Genomic DNA, 20238 nt, shown 5'->3' with positions numbered 1-20238 from the left:
TAACATCCCAGGTCATGCTTTACATGCAATGTCAAGGTTAGACAACCCAAACCACTCTGGTATGGTGGCACAAGCAGAAGAGCCATGCCACGGCATTTCACAGAGGGGCCTTCTTCAAACTTTCCTATCTCCAAACCCTATTGAAAGGCACAGGAAAACTAACTTTGAAGGCAGTAGAAATTGATTGCAAAAAGATATGTAATGTAGCTGATCTTTTCCTAGACATCAGATTTCTTTTCTGCAGATGACGGTAATGTGGGGAGCAACACAATATTTCCTGTGGCATGTGGCTCAAGCTCCAGAGCTGTAAGGCTCTGTGTATAGTTCAACTGTTGGGAGAGACTACACAAGGTGTATAAATGTATAAATGTTTGATATAGTGTATGCTCAAGACAATGGACTGTTCTTGATTTAATTCTCTCTGTCCTTTCTTTAACCATTCCACACAGATACTGAAAGCAGATATCCTCCTGGGCTCTCTGAAGGTAAGGGTCCAACAAATAATCTCTAGCTTTGCTAATTGATCCTGAGCAATGAGTGAATCTCACCCAGACAATAGCAAGGGCAGGTGGCAAAAGACCATGTCGCAGAGGCAGATCCACTGAAAAGTATATATGCTGTTTTAATCAATACGAGCATATTCACAGTTCTTAGTAGGAAATACCCCATTTATTGGGAAAGAAAAGTGAAAGACACGCTTAGCTAAGAGGACGTGAGAGACAGGAACAGTAATGTCTTTTTGTGGTGTACTCTGACGACTAAAATTCACCCCTTGCCATCTGCACAACTGCTGGAAGCCTGAAACTGAGGTTGTGTTCAGAGAGGAGGCTCAAAGTACAATTCAAGAAGGGTCTAAGCTTATCCTCTCTTAAGTTAGTTTCCTCTGGGGTAAGTTCTAGAACATTATATGCTGCCCTTGGCTTATCACACAGGTCCTGAAACAAGAACAAAGTTCAAGACAATCTTGTCTCCTGTCTGATAGACAGATCTGGTGACAAAGAGTCACCTTCACAGAGAATTCAATATGCACTATTCCCTTCAAGGTTTTATGGAGAAGGTTAGTGATTGATTGACTGGGAGAGTTCACCAGAGCAACAGAAGGAACCCTCCACATATGTGCCTTCTATCCTAATATCAAAAAACGCTCACTGAAATTGGAGCTGAAAGGGATAGAAGTACAGATTATTCTCGCAGAGAATGCCTTCTTCTCTGTTCATGAATGCGTAAAGACCTAAATTTTACACTATTTGCTACCAAAGACATTCAGTAGTTTAACAGACTATGCCCCTTGAGAAATTTTCTGATAACCTATTGGCATTTTCTGATGCTCCGTTTAAACTTTTCATGGACACCGTCTTTCTTTCATGCTGCTTCCCTTAAGCCACTCAGAGGCTCACATAGGCAGAAATGCTGGGCTCTATATACATAGAAAAATACTTTCAAAGTTAAAGGTTCTGGATTCTGTGCTTTGAAATTCCTGGGCGTTAAAGGCTCTTGAGAGATGCAGTCCTCAAAGTCCCTCAGAGTCCTGCACTGTGCATATCCCACAGCGGAAAGGTTTTTCTCAGAGAGATCAGCACTTCTACAGCAATGTGCCCAAAAGCAGCATTACAAATGCCTTCAGACTCCTTTCATCATTTTCTTGCACATAAAACCACTCCACGTTGACTGTTTCAATACTGTGATGCCTTGGGAGTATACATCTGAGTTGCTCAATTCTGTCCCTTTATCTTTTTTAGTACCACAGTACGACAGCCCATGAAGTAGCGGGACTTTAGAATTTTTTTTTTTATTTTTTTTTTGCTAGCCTGTGTATTAGCTTGCCTGGCGAAGGACATTCTGTTTATGCTAGCTCCTGCCTACATTATTTCTGCCTGTGTTATTTCCAGATGCTCTTGAACTATCCATGAGAGTCCTTCTGACTGTAGCAACCAATAGCATCTGTGTTGAAGAATTTTTACTAGATATTGCTAAAAATGTAAAATAAAACTGAGCATAAAGCAGTTTTCTGAGATACTCCTACTAGACAAATCCCTAACTGATTGGTACATACTGGTACACATTAATTGTCTTTTGATGATTCATAACCAATATTACTATATTTAATAGAATTAAAGCTAAAAGGTACTTTGTAGTTGAAATACTTCGAAATTATATATCAAGTACTTACTTATCTAGTTAATAGTAAGCTATTAATTATTACCTTCAATATACATTATACTCCCTTTTCTAATTTTGCCACAGATCTGAAAAGATGTTTTCTATTTGGTTCACATGATAAACAGGTTTGGCTTTAGATGGCTGATGACTGACCCTCACAATTTGTTCCAGTGTTTGTTACAGACAGAAACTAGTTGAACTTTCCCTGCTTGGTATTAAAACATAGAAAACAGAAGGGTGCCAAGAATACCTCCACTTAGAAATTAAGTGTGAGAGCCAATCTGCTTAATTTACAGATCTTACTTGTGTCTACATTTTCAGATGTCTAGTGAAACAATCTAAGTGTCTATGTCTGTGTGGCTTTGAGAAGCATGTGGCTGTACAGCTGTGTGAATAGCAGGTGAAGATACAGCAGGAGAGGCTGTTGAAGACTTCTTGTTCGATATTATCTCTGCCCTCACTTGTGCACACAGGCATCCTGTTTACGGGGGATGTCTTCAAAGAAATGCACCTCTGTCTACAAAACCTTCTTTATTAGGACTTCTTCAGTGGATACTTGAAATTAAGGCAGAAGTTAAGTGCTTGAAATTGAGTAGCTGTCTTCTTCCTTTTAGCCATTAAGTATGACTGCTTTCTGGATAAATATAAGTTACAAGTGCACAGGCTCTTTGAAACTTTTCTGAATTCCTCCAGAGCAACTCCAGCCATGAGTTCAGATGCAGAGATGGCAATCTTTGGAGAAGCTGCTCCCTATTTACGGAAGCCTGAGAAAGAGAGAATTGAAGCCCAGAATCGCCCATTTGATGCTAAGGCAGCCTGTTTTGTAGTGGATGAAAAGCAGATGTATGTGAAAGGTACCATACAGAGTAAAGAAGGTGGCAAAGTCACTGTTAAAACATATGATGATACAGTAAGTGATACCAGCTGTTACTCATACATGACCATCCAGTTAGGCAGTTCCCTGGCTTAGATTTCTTCTCCTGTTGTTCCTTTCTGGTTTCGTCAGACTGTGACTGTAAAGGATGATGAAGTCTTTCCCATGAACCCTCCTAAATTTGATAAAATCGAGGACATGGCCATGATGACCCACCTCCACGAACCTGCTGTGCTGTACAACCTCAAAGAGCGTTATGCAGCCTGGATGATCTACGTAAGTAGCAGCAGCAGTCTTCCTTTGGGTAGCTGGGAGGAACTGCTCTGCCGGGCTGAGTGGAAGCCAACGTGCTGTCTCCCTTCCTGCAGACCTACTCGGGTCTCTTCTGTGTCACTGTCAACCCCTACAAGTGGCTGCCGGTGTACAACCCAGAAGTGGTGTCTGGCTACCGAGGCAAGAAGCGCCAGGAGGCCCCTCCACACATCTTCTCCATCTCTGACAACGCCTATCAGTTCATGCTGACTGGTGAGTCATTTGACAAGAATAGGAAAGCCTGATATATGCAGGGCTGGTTGCTTGGTCAAGGAACGTGTGACAGTTCAGACATCTTGGGTGCTGTTCTACTCATTGCCTGATGGCAATAGCTCCCATAGTCCCTGGGCACAACTCAAGATTAGACTGCCTGTGGCATCTTAATGACCCCAGTGCTGTCAGACAACATAGGAAAGGCAGTAGCTAGCTGTATGGTTTTGTACCCACGCTCCTAGTAAGGAATTTAAAGAAACAGTAAGGAAGGAAAACAACAGAAAATACAATTCTAATTAAACTATATTTAAGCCAAGATATATACATAAAAGAAAACAAATAGTATGCAGGAAGCCTTATAAAGAATAACCGCTTGGAGCTAGATTTTGGGCTGCTCCATCCCTATGTGCACAAAAAATATCCACATGCACACTAATAGAGAATTTACCTTATCTAATTACAAAATGATAAATAGAGTTACAAAATAGTTCTTTCCCTTGAAGTAAGTTAGTGGAACAGAAGCCCTTCACATCTCATTTCAACAGCTCGCTCTGTGTCTTTGTTTTCAGATCGTAACAATCAGTCAATCCTTATCACGTGAGTATATTTTGGTTTGTGTGACAAAGCTGACAGAAAAGTAAAAATGTTTCCTGTAACAATTAATATTTTCATTTCAACAGTGGAGAATCCGGTGCAGGGAAGACTGTGAACACAAAGCGTGTCATCCAGTACTTTGCAACAATTGCAGTTACTGGTGAGAAGAAGAAGGACCAACAGCCCGGCAAAATGCAGGTATGCCATTGGATCCCGCTTCTAGTGTTTGCCCAAGACTCTGCTTGCAGAGCAGAAACTATCAATGCATATTTTTGGGTTGCAGGACTATCAAAAGCTAGAAACTGTAGCGCAACTGAGGTAGCAGTGAGGATGCACAGTCTAAGCTCATTCACCCCTGCTACCCAGCCTCCCTCCCTCTGAACACTAGTAGAACTCTACTTAAAAAAACATTTTCCTAATGTAGGAAAGTCCCAAGCCTCAGTTTCTCTCCAGTCTCCATTTACATAAGGGAAGTCTTCAACAGGGAGAAGAAGATAACATGAGACAGTCGTTTCCTCTGTGCTGACTGTCTGTCTATGTATCTATCCATCAGTATTCTATTAAATCAGCCACATCGACAGCACCTCGGTGGCTTCAAGTGTAAAGAGAGCAGTCAGCTCCCACTGGCATGTGGTTGTGCCATTCCTGTTCCTTGTTTCATTCCCATCGACAGGGGAAGTGCAGAAATTCTGAACTCCAGAGTAGTTGTGCTGAAGTTAAGAGTCATTTCAACTGCATCAGGCAGTAGTTTGTGCTGGCTTGTTCTCCCAGCTGTGGTCAGTGTAACAGCCCTGAGGGGCAGCATAAGAAAAGGGACAGATTTGGGACAGCTGGGACCACTTGCCTGACAGTAACCTCAGAAAGGATCCTTCCAAGGAAAAAAGCACATGCTCCGATGCCCCTCTCTGCCGAGCAGCCCAGCTGCTGCAATCTGAGCCCACCGGTGCATTTGCAAGGCGTGGGCTTCATCGCCTAGCACGGAGCAAGCAACAAACATCCTTGTGGCACAAGTGTGTGTCACCACATTGTGAGATGGTATGTGCATCAAAGCAGGTGACACGTGTCAGCACGTTATTTGAGTACCCAAAGGGCATGGCAGAACGTAAGGAGATTCCAAGGCTTAATATTCTTTTCGCACTCAGCAGCAGGTGTCTGTGATTGATGGGTTGTAATGGCCAAGGCAATTCTTTCCATCAGCACCATTTCAGAATCTCCTGCGTTCAGCTTTCACCAGCTGCTCACTATGCCAGGTCTGATCTCAGAAAAACTTTGAGACAGCTGAGAGATGTAGAGACCATGTTCGCTATAAGGAAAATCACCTGGATCTCAGATGGGCAACAACCTGTTTTGCCCTCTTCTGAGTTTATTCACAGAATACATTTTTAGCATTCACAATCTCTGTAACAATACTATGTGCCTCTTCATAAGAACATTAAATAAAATACTCAGGTTATAGTTCTGCCTAGCCCAGCATCCTATCTCAGATGCATGCTGAAATCAGATGCAGGGGAAAAAAGTATATTAATAAGGGAAACATACTGCCTCAGCCTCCAGCACTTTGTCACTCAGCCTGTGGACAGGACTCCAGAATGAACTTGTGTAAAGAATCGCCATGTCTTCTTCCATGTTGTTCTCCATGCATGATGCTCTCTTGCGAGTTCCCCGGTCACAGCTGTGCACTAAAAAGAGGCTTGTTGCTGGTGTAGTCAGCTGCACTGACACACACATCTCTTCTCTTAAACAAGGAAGTTTATTTAGAAAGCTGAAAGATACACGCGAGAGGGTGTTGCTCTAGGGTTTTGGGATTTTTTTTTCTTTAAAAAAAAAATATAGAAAGCTTAATATGCTACTGTGTTGCCTTAATGTTACAGGGTCCACCTTGACAGTGGACTAATAAAGACTAATTTAAACCCCTTGTGCCATCTGCAGACAATGTTGGGAATGGCACCCCATACAAAGATTCAGCAACTTGAGCTGTGCTGCTAACCTTCCAACTGGATAAAAATTCATATTTTTTTCTCATTCTTTGTTTTCCATCTCTGTCATGGAAATTATCCCTGGCAACATTTTCACACCCTGACTATGCAAGAATCAATCATGACTCTGCTAGAAGCCTTGGGAAAAGCTTGCTCTATCATTCTAAAAAAAGCACAGGGTGACTCTGCTTCCTGGGCTGTACTGCACTGAAAAGGAGAGATACAATGTCACAGAAGCTTCTTTCCTCCCACGTTTTTGCAATTAACAAGAGTGATACAACACAATATTGAAACTTTACAAGTCGATCATTCCTTCTGCAGATATACAGCAAAAAATTCAAAGAGTTTCTGTTTTCTGCTTTTTTTAAGTTTGGTATTTGAGTCTCAGGCTTTGTCCATGTCCCACTCTTCTTTTCAAAGCACGTCTGTAGATGTATTTCTGCATTCTGAAAGGCTCCTGATTGTTTGAATGTAATTGCAGAACTTTATTTCTCCCTTGCTAGAAAGGCTGTACCTCTCTCTGTGTGTCCTGGGTGCAAGTAACCTCCAGAAAAAATCCAAGAATTTTCACAATTTCTTTAGTTGTCATGGCCTTTGTGAATGGGAATGTGGAAGCACCTCTCACACAGATTTCAAACTCCCTGAGCTCCACTGTAGTGATTCTGTATATGATACCCAATATACGATAGCAGGTACAAGAAGAAAACAAAATACAGATCTGTCTTTCAGCACTCTACCCTTTGGTTTCAAATGGCAATATTCATGAGTGATGGCTGATGAGTGCTTAAAAACTCTGATAAATTTTAGGTTAAAACCATGTATGAAGTGTAAAAATGATCTGCTTATAGTATCTGCTTTGCACTATTTGTTATTAACCAGTAGTGAAGTTTGATAAGAAGCTTTTTCTCCTGTAACTAGGGAACTCTGGAGGATCAGATCATCCAGGCCAACCCACTGCTGGAGGCCTTTGGCAATGCCAAGACTGTGAGGAACGACAACTCCTCACGCTTTGTGAGTTCACTTCAGATTTGTTGGAATGCAGACATCTAAGACATGTCTCGTTCATTGGTCACTATAACCAAGGGGTTGATCTGTACTGCCTGACAGGGAAAATTCATCCGGATTCACTTTGGAACAACTGGCAAGCTGGCCTCTGCGGATATCGAAACCTGTGAGTTGGAGCAAGTCAGTGCATGCAGAATTTCTGCATTTATGATCTCAAGTTTACCAGGAGACTAACAGCACCTCTCTTTCGGTTAGATCTTCTGGAGAAATCCAGGGTAACGTTCCAGCTAGCCAGTGAAAGGAGCTACCATATTTTTTACCAGATAATGTCCAATAAGAAGCCGGAGCTCATTGGTGAGTGCCAGTGCAGCTGGGCTTGGCTCAGTGAGCGCCTTCCCCAGTGCCACCACAAGTGCCCTGTATACCTGCAGATCTCCTCCTTATCTCCACCAACCCCTACGACTTCCCCTACGTGAGCCAAGGAGAAGTCACTGTCGCCAGCATTGACGACAGTGAGGAGCTGCTGGCGACGGATGTGAGTACAGCCAAGCGGCCCCGCACCAGGCCGGCTGCAGCCAGGGAGGCCCAGCCGGCCTGTGGCCACCAAGAGCCAGGGCTCTGCTGCCCCTGTGCCCCCAGGGCTGGGCTGGTGCTTCACATGCTGGGTGCAGACAGGGAGGCAGGGGGAGAAACCCCACCTTCCCATCGCAGCACATGTGCCTGTTAACAGCACCTTGTGTTTCGCCCCTTGTGCTTCTCTGAGCTTCCCCGACTTGCCTGTTGCCTCTGCAGAGTGCCGTGGACATCCTGGGCTTCAGCCCCGAAGAGAAGGTGGGGATGTACAAGCTGACAGGGGCTGTCATGCACTACGGGAACATGAAGTTCAAGCAGAAGCAGCGGGAGGAGCAGGCGGAGCCAGACAGCACAGAAGGTAGTGGCGGCTGCAGAGCTTGCCTGTGAAATGCACCAGGAGACAAGCTAGTAACCCCGTCCCACAAAGTGCCCAACACTTTGAGAACAATTTTCTCTTCCAGAAAGTAATTTTTTTAAGTTTGTTGCAAGTTCCACAAAGTCAGTGATTTAATTTATGCTCCACAATGAAATAAGAGAGACGCAAAGATGAAGCATTGCTGTAGCCCCCCAGGTGTGGAACAGGAGTGTGCTGCAGCTGAGACACTGCTTGTGTTGGGAGGGAAAACATCCTCCATGGGACTGAAGAGGAGCTTCCCTTGACAACTGGTGCATTTGAGTAGCACCGAAAGTAGGCTCCCTGTAACAGAAACATCCTAGAGGACCAGGACACCTTTCTTTGTCTCTTTTGAACTCATTTGCTGTCTCTGATCCTAGTGGCCGACAAAGCTGGCTACCTGATGGGTCTGAATTCTGCTGATTTGCTCAAGGCTTTATGCTATCCCAGGGTGAAAGTCGGGAATGAATATGTAACTAAAGGACAAAATGTCCAACAGGTACTTAGACAGCTGATCAGCCCTTCAGTTTGTTCAGAAAGTTCTTTGACCTTTAAGGTTAACCCAACTTTCATTACTGCCATGGCTGTGTTTCTTACAGGTATACAATTCAGTGGGTGCATTGGCTAAATCAGTGTATGAGAAGATGTTTTTGTGGATGGTTACTCGAATCAACCAACAGCTGGATACAAAGCAGCCCAGACAGCATTTCATCGGTGTCCTGGACATCGCTGGCTTTGAGATTTTTGATGTGAGTTACAGTAGGTATGCTTGCCTATTGATGAATTTTCCAAACTAACTGGCATTTTTTTCTATTTTGAATTTGCAGTTCAACAGCCTGGAGCAGCTGTGCATCAACTTCACCAATGAGAAACTGCAACAGTTCTTCAACCACCACATGTTCGTGCTGGAGCAGGAGGAGTACAAGAAGGAAGGAATTGACTGGGAGTTCATTGACTTTGGGATGGACCTGGCTGCCTGCATTGAGCTCATTGAGAAGGTAATCTTCTCATTTTAGGGGAGCACATTTCTTTCATGGTCATTTATTTTAGTCCAGTCATTCCTGATAAATTTACACATTACTGTTGAAGGACCCTCTCATATAAGAGGAGGCAGTTTATAAAACCAAAGCTTTTGAAATGACAGGCTGCCTCTACACAAACAATGATTTCCTGAACAATCTGGCTGGGGTGGAAGGGAGAGGGGATACACACTGTTAATCTGGTGCCTTTAACAAGACTGCCTTCAACACTAAGGTGAATCTCAAATCTTACTCCTTGCAGTAATGGATAGAATTAAGTTCTTGGTTCTAGCAACATGACTCTTTCTGGCCCCTCTGTCACTGCCCACTGCTACTGCACTGGGGATCTCAATGGGAATTAACTCCTCACTGCAATGTTACAAACTGTGTCCAGTGGCTGTACTTACACATCATGTGCAAATCCAGTACGCACATACCCAAACTTCTTCCTTCTCAGGAGCACACGGGTACCTCCTCCCAGCACTATCATTCATGCCCATGCCCAGTGCCCAGTGCCAGCCCACATGCATGTTCACTGCTTAAAGTTCATACGCATGGGTTATGTCCTTGCACACAAGCCTCACATTTCTTGCTAACATCCCACACTTCCCACCACATGGTAGCATCTACACCCAGAACTACCATTCACAGCTAGTCCCTGTTGCCTATTGCTGTATTTAACACCCAAAATCCACACTTAATGTTCAGTGTCCGCACATTTTCTGTCCCGTATCTATGCAATACAGAGTATTAGAGCCAGAGGAATCAGAACCCCTACGCTGATCTAATGCTGTAGTCTCTTTTGTAACGACAGGAAAGAAGTAAACACTTCTAGGATGCAAATCATCTCCTTATAAAGTATGTTCCATTAGTGATTCTGTGAAATGTATTTATAATGCTTCCGTTACAGAAGAACAATCTGGACAGCTAACTCTGATCTAGGTTCTGTTTCACAGACAGCTACAGTTAGGCAAGATGAATGCTAACCCAGATCTCTCAAACAGCAGCCACACCTAGAGGGCAAAATCTTCATTCAGAACACTGGATTCCTGCCCATCATCCACCTCTGGAGCATCCCTGATTCTAGCTCTGGCATGTATCTAGCCAAAATCAGATGTAAGCATTTAATGGCATCTTATTTAAAAAAAAATAAAAATAAATAAATAAATTTTTAAAAAAGGTTAATACAAAGAAGGAATTCCTAGAATTCTCTCCAGACCAATGAAGTGCAGGTCGCATCAGTGCCTCCAGTAAAATCAGAGGACATGTGCTTATCTGCAGTATCAGAAGATACCTAGAGTAGCTCAGATGAAAGCTCTGACATTGCTGAGAATGTGCCTACATATCTGTATTGAAATGCTTCCAATTTTAAATACAAATCTGAGACAAATTAAAAGCCTATGAGTATTCTGAAGTGCCAAAGTATTGTAATTTACACCCCATATAAGGTGAGGAAAATCTGATCCATCATGCACATTCACTGGAGACAGAACAAGAGTTGTTAGATATTAGTTATATATGCACATTACTGAGGAAACATGAAATTAAGCTCATGTTGACAATTGCAGCCTGATGGCTTTTAACAGACATAGACAACATCATCAGTCCAGCAAACAGGACACTGCTTCCTAACGAAGTAGGGTAAAGATGATTGAAACAATTGATTATAATACATATAGTTAGCTTTTCATTCAAAGATGCATGTAAACAATATTGTCAAGTTGCCATGTTCACATTCAACACAGACTAATTATAGCTTGCCTGATTGTTATAGTAACTAGCGACGTATTAAGAAATTGTGGAGTACAAATTACAGCCACTGAGACAAGTCAGAAATCATATGCAAGGTGACGTTTCATTTGCTTTTCCTCTTCCCACCACTTACTTTCTTCACGTATTCATATTTCTCCCAGCCCATGGGCATCTTCTCCATCCTGGAAGAGGAGTGCATGTTCCCCAAGGCAACTGACACCTCTTTCAAGAACAAGCTCTATGACCAGCATCTGGGCAAGTCCAACAACTTCCAGAAGCCCAAACCTGCCAAAGGCAAGGCTGAGGCCCACTTCTCCCTGGTGCACTATGCTGGCACGGTGGACTACAACATCTCTGGCTGGCTTGACAAGAACAAAGATCCCTTGAATGAAACTGTTGTGGGGCTGTACCAGAAATCCTCCCTGAAGCTGCTGTCCTTCCTTTTCTCTAACTATGCTGGTGCAGAAACAAGTAAGTGCTTTTTCAGTGATGATCGATAAGGCAAGAATCAACTAAAGTCTACTTGTACTTCTCTCTGTGGTAGACTCTAGACTCTCTATCATCCCTTAACATGACCCTGTTCTTGTGTGCACCCAGATATGCCACAACTAAGATACCAACATGCAGAACTGCTGAAAACACCACCTTCACGTGGTGCAGAGAAGTAATACTCAGCAAGTCCAAAACAAAGTGACAGGAGGTGTATGATTCCTTACTTACTTACTTACTGTGTTGTGAATCAATGTGCACGCTTACTCATCCTCTGGACAGGTGCCAAATACAAATGCAAAGTGCAAGCACTTTATAGCCTTTAGTGACAGAGTTTTGTTTCTTGAGGTGAACTGGAAGAACTAAAAGGAGACCATGGACCTATTCCATATCCAGCTGAGCAGTCCTCATGTTGCAAGGGGAAATGAGACAGACAGAGAATATAATTTAGAAGTCCAACCTTTTGCATTTTTTAGTGGCTGAAGATCTTCCAAGTTGGAGAGTCAATAGGTCTGCCTTACCAAAAATGGCCACACAGATTTCTACAAAAAAATCCAATATTGGGGCAGCCTGGATGCTGATCAAAAAGAAGAGGCAGTATACAGCAGTAGTCAAGTCAGACATCAGGTGTACGGACAGAAGGGTTTGAGGCTTAAGAGAATACTGCATGGGGACTTTCCTGCCATTCAGTTTGGCTAACATAACAATGTGTCTAAGCAAGCTCGGGAAATACTGGGGATGAGTCAACTGTGGTCCTTGTAGGTATCATCAATATAAGGAAGGTGAGAAGAAAAGGTTGTAGGGATAAAATTTTGGACAAAGTGTGAAGTTTGGAGCACGAAGACTCCATTTAAGTCTCAATTTAATCAGCTTCAACAGTGCAGTAAATTTAAAAGGCACTGAGCTGCTTGGACTTGTATTCCTGAGACTATAATTTGCTTCCTGCCTTGGGGCTGCCATAACCCAGAATAGATCCCTATTCTTCACCTGGAACATTGGATTAGGAGATTTTTCTGAAGAAGACTTTACTGCACTGATAAACATTCTTGTGGCCTGTCAACTAATTTAGAAAAATAAAAAGTGGGGCGATGTCTATAAGTAAAAGCAATGTGACGAGTAACACAGAGTACACTGTAGTGAAACTTTTGTCAGGCCATAGCATTCCATACCATCAAAGCCACATACACTATGATGCAACCTAAATTATGCATCTGAGACCAAATGTGCCATACACTGATCAACAACCAGCTAGCATCAGTTCATTAAAACTCTCACGCAGCAGTGGGTCAGTATTTAAAATGAAAAATTAATTATTTCCTGGGACCATGACCAAAGAAAGGAAGGTGAGGCCTCCAAAACATCCTGCTTACTCTAACCATTCACCACCTACCTACTTCTTCCAAGGTGATAGTGGTGGTGGCAAGAAAGGTGCTAAGAAGAAGGGAGGCTCTTTCCAGACGGTGTCTGCTGTGTTCAGGGTATGTGAATTTCTTTTTAAATGAGCCATTCATCCACAAAAATGATCTGAGGGCTGGAACACCTCTCCTATGAAGAAACACTGAGAGAATTGGGGTTGTTCAGCCTGGGGAAAAGAAGGCTCCAGGGACACCTTATTGCAGCCTTTTAATATATAACGGGGGCTTATCAGAAAGACAGAGAAAGACTAAAGGGGGCCTGTAGTGACAGGGGCAATGGTTTTAAACTGAAAGACAGTAGGTTTAGATTGGACATAACAAATTTGTTTAGAATGAGGGTGGTGAGACACTAGAACAAGTTGCCCAGAGAAGTGGTGGATGTCCCATCATTGGAAGTGTTCAAAGCCCAGCTGGACGGGGCTTGGAACAAGCTAATGTGGTGGAAGATGTTCCTGCCCATGGCAGTGGTGTTGAACTTCATGATCTTTAAAGACCCCTTCCAATCCAAACCATTCTGTGATTCTATAACTCCCTGACATTTGAATAAAAATGCAAAAGCTTTGTTGCTCAAAGTTCAAACCCATGTTGTGTTCTATCACAGGAAAATCTAAACAAGTTGATGACTAACCTGAGAAGTACCCATCCCCACTTTGTGCGTTGCCTGATTCCTAATGAGACCAAGACACCTGGTAAGTTCATCATTATACTCCAAAGACACAGGACCAGCAGGAACTGGCCTGCTTAGCTTCCACAGCAACTTCTTCCAGAACAGCTCCCTTTGCATGTAAAGTTCTTGTGGGGGTTGGCCTGTGGGACAGTGCCCAAGTAAACCTTCTTGTATTGTTTACTGTGACTGTAAAATTTTGAGCATTACATGGTCCACAACACTTACCCATCTTTGCTTAATGTGTGTAGAGAGCTGAAGATTATTAAGATGAGATTGATTACAGGTGATTAAATTGTCTGTTATGGGTAACAGCATTAGAAAATCCCTAACAAATGCCTAGTTTTAAAGGACTACTGTGTCATTCAGAACTGTTGAGTTTAGCCCAAGACCATTTACAATACCTAAATATTCAGTGTTAGGATCTGATTCATTGAGCTGGAGGACTGTCAAAGAAATCATATATAATTTGTAGAATTCCATGTAGAAGCTGCTGGGTGCTGCTAGCACTTGGAAAGCATTTTGATATAAAGTTATTGTTTTTCCTTTAATTAAATATTAAAATCTCACAAAGAGTTTGAGAACAGCCAAGTTTGGGAGTATTTCATATGGCCATTAAATCTAAGTACTTGGGGAGAGACTTGCCTGTGTGGGTTTTAGGAGTCTAACCATTAAGAGGTCTGATACTGGTAGAATGATAAGGAGATACTGGTAGAATATAGTGAATGCAACAGGAGTACCAGGAAACAGGAGCTTAGCATCTACTTAATCTGCTCCAGAAATGAAAGACCAGTTTCAGAAAGTTTATTATCTTTCTTGTTTATGTCTCTCTGTGTAACCCCGAAGACCGTAAGCAAGATTTAAGCAACACACATATGCATGACATTCACATTTCAGCTATTCATCTAAACTCCTTTTATATTCAGTGGAGAGAAGCTGGCATTTTAAGGTATGACTCATCTGGCCTCTTTTATATATCTATCTTAGGATGAGATGAATCACATCCTAGAAGAACCTGTTTTTCTCCACTGATTATAAATGAAACCCAAATTGAAATGTCCATACTTCATATCCTAAAGTGAATAAAGAGGAATCCCACTGGGATCTTGACAGTCGAGCAGGAGTAAGGGGGAATTAAGGAAACCTACGGAAATAGAAAAACATATTTGAATGAATGGTTGTGCCAGATGTGGCTGTCATTTTCACGTTCAGTTCGTTGTTTTGATAGAGTTCCCTCAGAGGGAATCTTGAGTTTTGCCTTTTAAGAAATGTAAAAGCAGTACTGTGTGAGTGAAATTAAGTATGATGAGGTGAAGGAAGAGAAACTGGACATCTGATTTTTCGTTGGTTTCCAGCTGCTTATGCTCGACTTTTCTAACAATTCCTTTGGGTACTCATTTATTGGTGTAAGGGGGCTTACAGCAAAGCTGGAGAGGGACTTTTTACAAGGGCATGCAGTGACATGACGAGGAGTAATGGATTTAAACTGGAAGAGGGCAGATTTAGACTAGATATTAGAAAGAAATTCTTTACTGTGAAGTTGGTGAGGCAGTGGCCCATGTTGCCCAGAGAAGCTGTGGATGCCCCATCCCTGAAGGGGTTCAAGGCCAGGCTGGATGAGGCTTTGAGCAACCTGGGCTAGTGGGAGGTGTCCCTGCCCAGGGCAGGGGGGTTGGAACTTGATGATCTTTGAAGTCCTTTCCAACCCAAACCATTCTGTGATTCTATGATTCTGTGATCAATTACACTGAAAAGATAAAGTTAAGGGTATGGCCCATTCTGCACTAATTAATATCTCTAGCATCTGACAGTAATTTCTGCACGACAAAGTGATTCCAAGAGGGTTTTATTCTGCCAGTTGTACTTTGTAATACTTTGGAATAAGACTTAGAAAAAGAGTTGATTTTTATATCCAATAGATATTTTAGAAGGAGAAAGATAATACTTCCAATTTTAATCAACTGTCTTCTAGAAGCAGACTGAGAGCTTTAAGCAACCTACTTATCCACTCCTGTGTTGGAATCTATCAAATCTAATCAAGTTTAGGTATAGTCAATACTTGCACGGCAGATCCAAGGTTACATAACGTGCAGAGCTGATTGTCTAGATGGTACTACACTCTACTTTGTGCCACGTCTATGTACATCCAATGAGGATGCTGATGCTGTTGAAGATTTTTCAGCTTGTCTCTTAAAGCACTCTCCTGTCATTTTTGAGTAATGTGGCCTTATGCCTTTTGGCCATGGGCAATTCACAAGCACTGCCAGCCCTGGCGTTCTTAGTAAACCTCAGCTCACTGAAGCAGCTCTCTGCAACTTGTATGAATTGAAGGCATGTTCTGTCTTCACTTCCTGCATCTCAAAAAAAAAAGGAGGTAATTCTGGAACACTAACACATATGGAGATTCTTTTGGAGAAAACAAGAGCCATGATGGATGTATTTTGTTTAAGGTGAAATGGACCACTACTTGGTGATGCATCAGCTGCGGTGCAATGGGGTTCTAGAAGGCATCCGAATTTGCAGGAAGGGATTTCCAAGCAGAATCCTTTATGCAGACTTTAAACAACGGTAAGTCTTCAGTTATTACTGTCTGTTAAAATAAGACCTCAATAAACTTACAAGTAAGGTGACAAGTCTGGTGACATTATGGAGAGATACCCTCTAAATCAGAACAGATTAGTGGCATTTGAGGGAACCAAGTCATTAATACTGTCTTAGGTCACTCCAGTCTTTTCCCTCTTTGATCAGACCAGAGATTTCTTGATTCATCAGATCCAATATAATTTCTAAACTCTAGTCAATGCCCAATGATTCAAAGAGATGCAAAACTCTTGTAGTGTGATGAATTAAGTGGCATTACAAACTATTCTTTGTAAGTCTCCCAGAGTATAGATACAAAAACAATACACATCAGCACAACCTCCTTACAGGGTACTGACTAAGCATTCAAAAACCTGAGGCTCTGCCAGCGCTCTGTCACTGGCCTGCATCCTGTGCCTTATTTTCTTCATCTTTAAAATGAAGACAATTAAACCTGTTCATGTGAGGTCAGTCGCTATAAAGTGCTGAATCAGAACTAGCTGCTGTTACAATTAAATGTAAGAAAAGTATCTTCCATTCTGAACTGGTGTGAAAAGAACCCAAGACCTCTCTGAAAATGTCCTGCAACCTAATGTTTAATTAGCTGGTCTTAATTGTCAAATCACAATTTGATGTGGCAGATGGAGGAATCTCTCCATAATGGCCACATAGTCCAGAACCAAAAAGTGCTTTATATTTCAAAGGAAATGTGCTGAAGTTCAGGAGGAACTACAGTGGAAGCCTAGAGAATAAACTCACTGCACCATTATCACTGTCTTGATTTTACATATTCTATTTCAAGGTAGACTCGAGAATAAGAAGTGCTCCAGTGTACAGTCAGACATCCTCACTGATGTATGTATCTGAAGACACCTCTTTAGAAGGATTGGGTGGTCATGTCCATGACAGAGTATTACCTTAATCATTAAGTTAATGCTTGCAAAATGCTGAGACTGCTGTTAGCATTTACAGAATAATACCATGCTATTTTTAGTCCAAACTCAAGGATTCGAGGGTACAGCTTGTAGAGACTGTGAGCTGTGCAAGGTCTGTATTCCCTTTGGAATATAGCTGATTTTTGTTAGTAGTTTTAATTCATCTTCAGCTTTAACTTGAGTAGCAATCCTCTGATCGATGAAACAAGATGAGAAGAGGATGACATGTTCTCACTATGTTCTTCCTAATTCTTGGACCTCCAGACACTCTTAAGCATGCACATTAATTTTGTATGTAACAACATACTGTGTTGTTACACAGCCAACAGATTCCTCTGAAGAGTAGACACGTCCCCTTGTCATCACGTTCTGTTCAGCCAAGACTGTCTAGATTTCAGATGGCATATTCAGCAGCTTTCAGATAGCTCAGTTTCAAATCACATTACATTATAATATATGATGGATCCTATTTTCCTCACCCTCTTTGCAATCAGTGCCTTTGCAACCTGCCTTACCACAGGTACAAGATTCTCAATGCCTCAGCCATTCCAGAAGGACAATTCATTGACAGCAAAAAGGCTTCAGAGAAGCTTCTTTCCTCCATTGATGTTGACCACAATCAATACAGATTTGGCCACACCAAGGTAAAGTACTTCTGGAAGAGTGGGTATAATTAATGGCAAAAAAATATTGTTCTTTGAAAGTATTTCTTGCAGGTGAAATCAGCCTTCACAATGATTAGAAATTAAGTATGCCACTAGCAAGAAGGAGTACAGAAAACTTGTTTGTTTCTGGGGGTATGTGTGAGGGATGTCAGCCATGGGAACACCACACTACAAGAATGACCTAGTGTGGCTGCAACTAGAACTAGTGCTGCCCCTTTCTCCTGCCAGTTGAACTCATTTATATCAGTGCATGTTAGACAAGCTCAGACAAATTTGGACAGTCAGCTTTTTCAGGGGATTTAGGCACACACACAAGTCTATCTTACATCTCCAAAGCAGTTTTAGGTGGGACACTGATTCTCTGATCAGCACAACCAAGGCATTACTATCTCTGGACAAAATCCCAATTGTCTACACTACTGAACAGACATCATCATGTATGCTTCTCAAGCCATCTGCAAGTCAGTTTACAGAGCAAATCTTGAGCCTGAACATTGAGACACAGAAGGTACAGTCCAGCAAAGAGACAGAGCAGGATATAATACTAAGTTGAAAGTTAACTCACTGTTTTAATAACTACTGATGAGCTAGATCTTCCACAACCTGCTCGGGAGCAGGCATCAAATAACACTGCAATAATATGATTAGATCATACATAGAGCGACTTGTATGAATTACAGGAACACTGAGGGTATGAATACTGTAACAAAATTTCTCTAGCTGTTAAACCTTTACTCAGCAAGCATTTTTCCAAAACTGCCCTGTACTACCCCGCATCAGCTGCCAATGGTTGTGTATGTACCTAAGCCTCAAACTATTTGACCCTCTTTTATCTTCTAGGTATTCTTCAAGGCAGGTCTCCTGGGGCTCCTTGAAGAGATGAGAGATGAGAAGCTTGTGAGCCTTATCACTATTACACAAGCTATGTGCAGAGGGTACCTCATGAGAATTGAATTTAAAAAGATGAACGAAAGAAGGTAATTCTAAGAGTATTATCATACTCTGTTAGGCCAAAAGTCCAGCAATACAGCATACTGTCTCAGGAAAAGAAACTGTCCTTGGGAAAGACCCTTAGAAAGACTAGGGGAAACACAGCAAGCACAAACTCATATTTCCCTTGTTATAGCCTCCCAAATTCTTGCAATGGCTATTTAGCAATTGGACCATGCAGCTGGACCATAGTATTTAGTATTTAACGGTGAACTTTTTCTCCAGGAATGAGCTTACCATTTTCAGCCTTTTAAGAACCCTGTGACAGAGATAGCCAACTGAAGAAGTGCTAAGGTTTGTCTGTTTTGAACATGTTGTCTGATAGTCTCATTGCATCACATCAGTTTCGTAAGGACTGGCATACAACCACTCTCTGCTCTCTGCCTCTTTAATTTTCTTTCATGGTTCCAACGTCTAAAACAAAAAATTCTAGCTTGTACAGGGAAGGTACTCCATACTTTTGACTGTCCCAGATACCTTTTCCATTCCCCTTTGAGATGGGATGAATCATGCAAAATATAGAGTGTAGGAGTGGCAGCACTGGGTGAGCCAAGCAAACTGTTTCAAATGTTGTCAAAAAGTGAAAGCTTTAGGGGGAGCAGGGATCACATAAATGTATAGGATGCTCTGCCAAACAGCTGCTTTTATGGGTAACGCCCTGCAGTATATACTTAGCTCAGGGGCTTCCTGAACCAAGGATAGTTTCTAAGAATTCAATAACTCTTCCTGAATTTCTCTGCAAGCAACTGTCTAATCTCCCCTAGAACTACTGGCACCAACAACATCTATTTGCATTAAGTACCATAAAAATATTTCATATTTCTTTTCAGTTCCTGTCTTAATAATTTCTAGTACTGTATTTGCTATTTTGAGTGACACAAAAAGCATCAAGCTGCTGTTACCACAATTGACAGTAACTCCCAGATTTGTAATCTCAGCAGCAGTACTTCAAGGATGTCAGCTTTCACTCTGGTATTCACTTGCACTTTCTTTGAGACTGAGGAAAGTCTCAGAGATTCCCAGGCACCACACCAGAGAAGTTTGCCTGTTTTGGAGTATCCCCTCCTCTTATATCCATAGTTATTGTTCATGCTACTGAGACAGTCATCCTGCAATCAAGGGCCTATAAATTACTCTTTAATAACAGCAAGGGAGGTGAGGACAAAAGTCTCATGCAAAAGTTCTTTGAGGAAAATGCTGATGCTGGATGGCCAGTATGGCCAGTAATCAAAGTCTGTTTCCAACCCAACTCTCACCAGCTTCGTAAACTGTGTTTTCCTGTGTTTTCAGAGAATCCATTTACATCATCCAGTACAACGTTCGTGCATTCATGAACGTGAAGCACTGGCCCTGGATGAAGCTATACTTCAAGATGAAGCCCCTGCTGAAGAGTGCAGAATCTGAGAAAGAGATGGCCAACATGAAGGAGGAGTTTGAGAAAACCAAAGAAGAGCTTGCAAAGTCTGAGGCAAAGAGGAAAGAGCTGGAGGAGAAAATGGTGGCCCTCTTGCAAGAGAAAAATGACCTGCAGCTTCAGGTTCAATCTGTGAGTAATCTCCATTTTCAGATTCACCCCACTTCCTCTTATTTTCCCTTCTCTTTTCCATTGTCCTTCACAAACAGACATG

At 42.1% G+C, this 20238-nt stretch overlaps 1 protein-coding gene across 1 annotated transcript in view; it reads left to right on the top strand.

Moving 5' to 3' along the window:
* Positions 1 to 2884: 2884 nt before the first annotated feature.
* Positions 2885 to 20238, top strand: part of LOC104470432 (myosin-13) — a gene marked incomplete at its 3' end in the record, with an annotated part of 35024 nt that continues 17670 nt past the window's right edge. The window contains exons 1-20 of the mRNA XM_010085360.1: positions 2885 to 3070; positions 3167 to 3310; positions 3403 to 3559; positions 4129 to 4156; positions 4240 to 4351; positions 7048 to 7140; positions 7237 to 7300; positions 7390 to 7488; positions 7566 to 7669; positions 7927 to 8065; positions 8482 to 8600; positions 8701 to 8850; positions 8929 to 9099; positions 11034 to 11331; positions 12766 to 12839; positions 13378 to 13465; positions 15891 to 16008; positions 17476 to 17599; positions 18461 to 18597; positions 19901 to 20156. Of these exons, the coding sequence (XP_010083662.1) occupies positions 2885 to 3070; positions 3167 to 3310; positions 3403 to 3559; positions 4129 to 4156; positions 4240 to 4351; positions 7048 to 7140; positions 7237 to 7300; positions 7390 to 7488; positions 7566 to 7669; positions 7927 to 8065; positions 8482 to 8600; positions 8701 to 8850; positions 8929 to 9099; positions 11034 to 11331; positions 12766 to 12839; positions 13378 to 13465; positions 15891 to 16008; positions 17476 to 17599; positions 18461 to 18597; positions 19901 to 20156 (2661 nt within the window). The remainder of the gene's footprint in view (positions 3071 to 3166; positions 3311 to 3402; positions 3560 to 4128; positions 4157 to 4239; positions 4352 to 7047; positions 7141 to 7236; positions 7301 to 7389; positions 7489 to 7565; positions 7670 to 7926; positions 8066 to 8481; positions 8601 to 8700; positions 8851 to 8928; positions 9100 to 11033; positions 11332 to 12765; positions 12840 to 13377; positions 13466 to 15890; positions 16009 to 17475; positions 17600 to 18460; positions 18598 to 19900; positions 20157 to 20238) is intronic.

Source organism: Pterocles gutturalis, unplaced genomic scaffold, assembly GCF_000699245.1.
Source record: "Pterocles gutturalis isolate BGI_N339 unplaced genomic scaffold, ASM69924v1 scaffold705, whole genome shotgun sequence".
Lineage (NCBI taxonomy): Eukaryota > Metazoa > Chordata > Aves > Pterocliformes > Pteroclidae > Pterocles > Pterocles gutturalis.
This window is presented reverse-complemented; position numbering and strand designations above follow the sequence as displayed.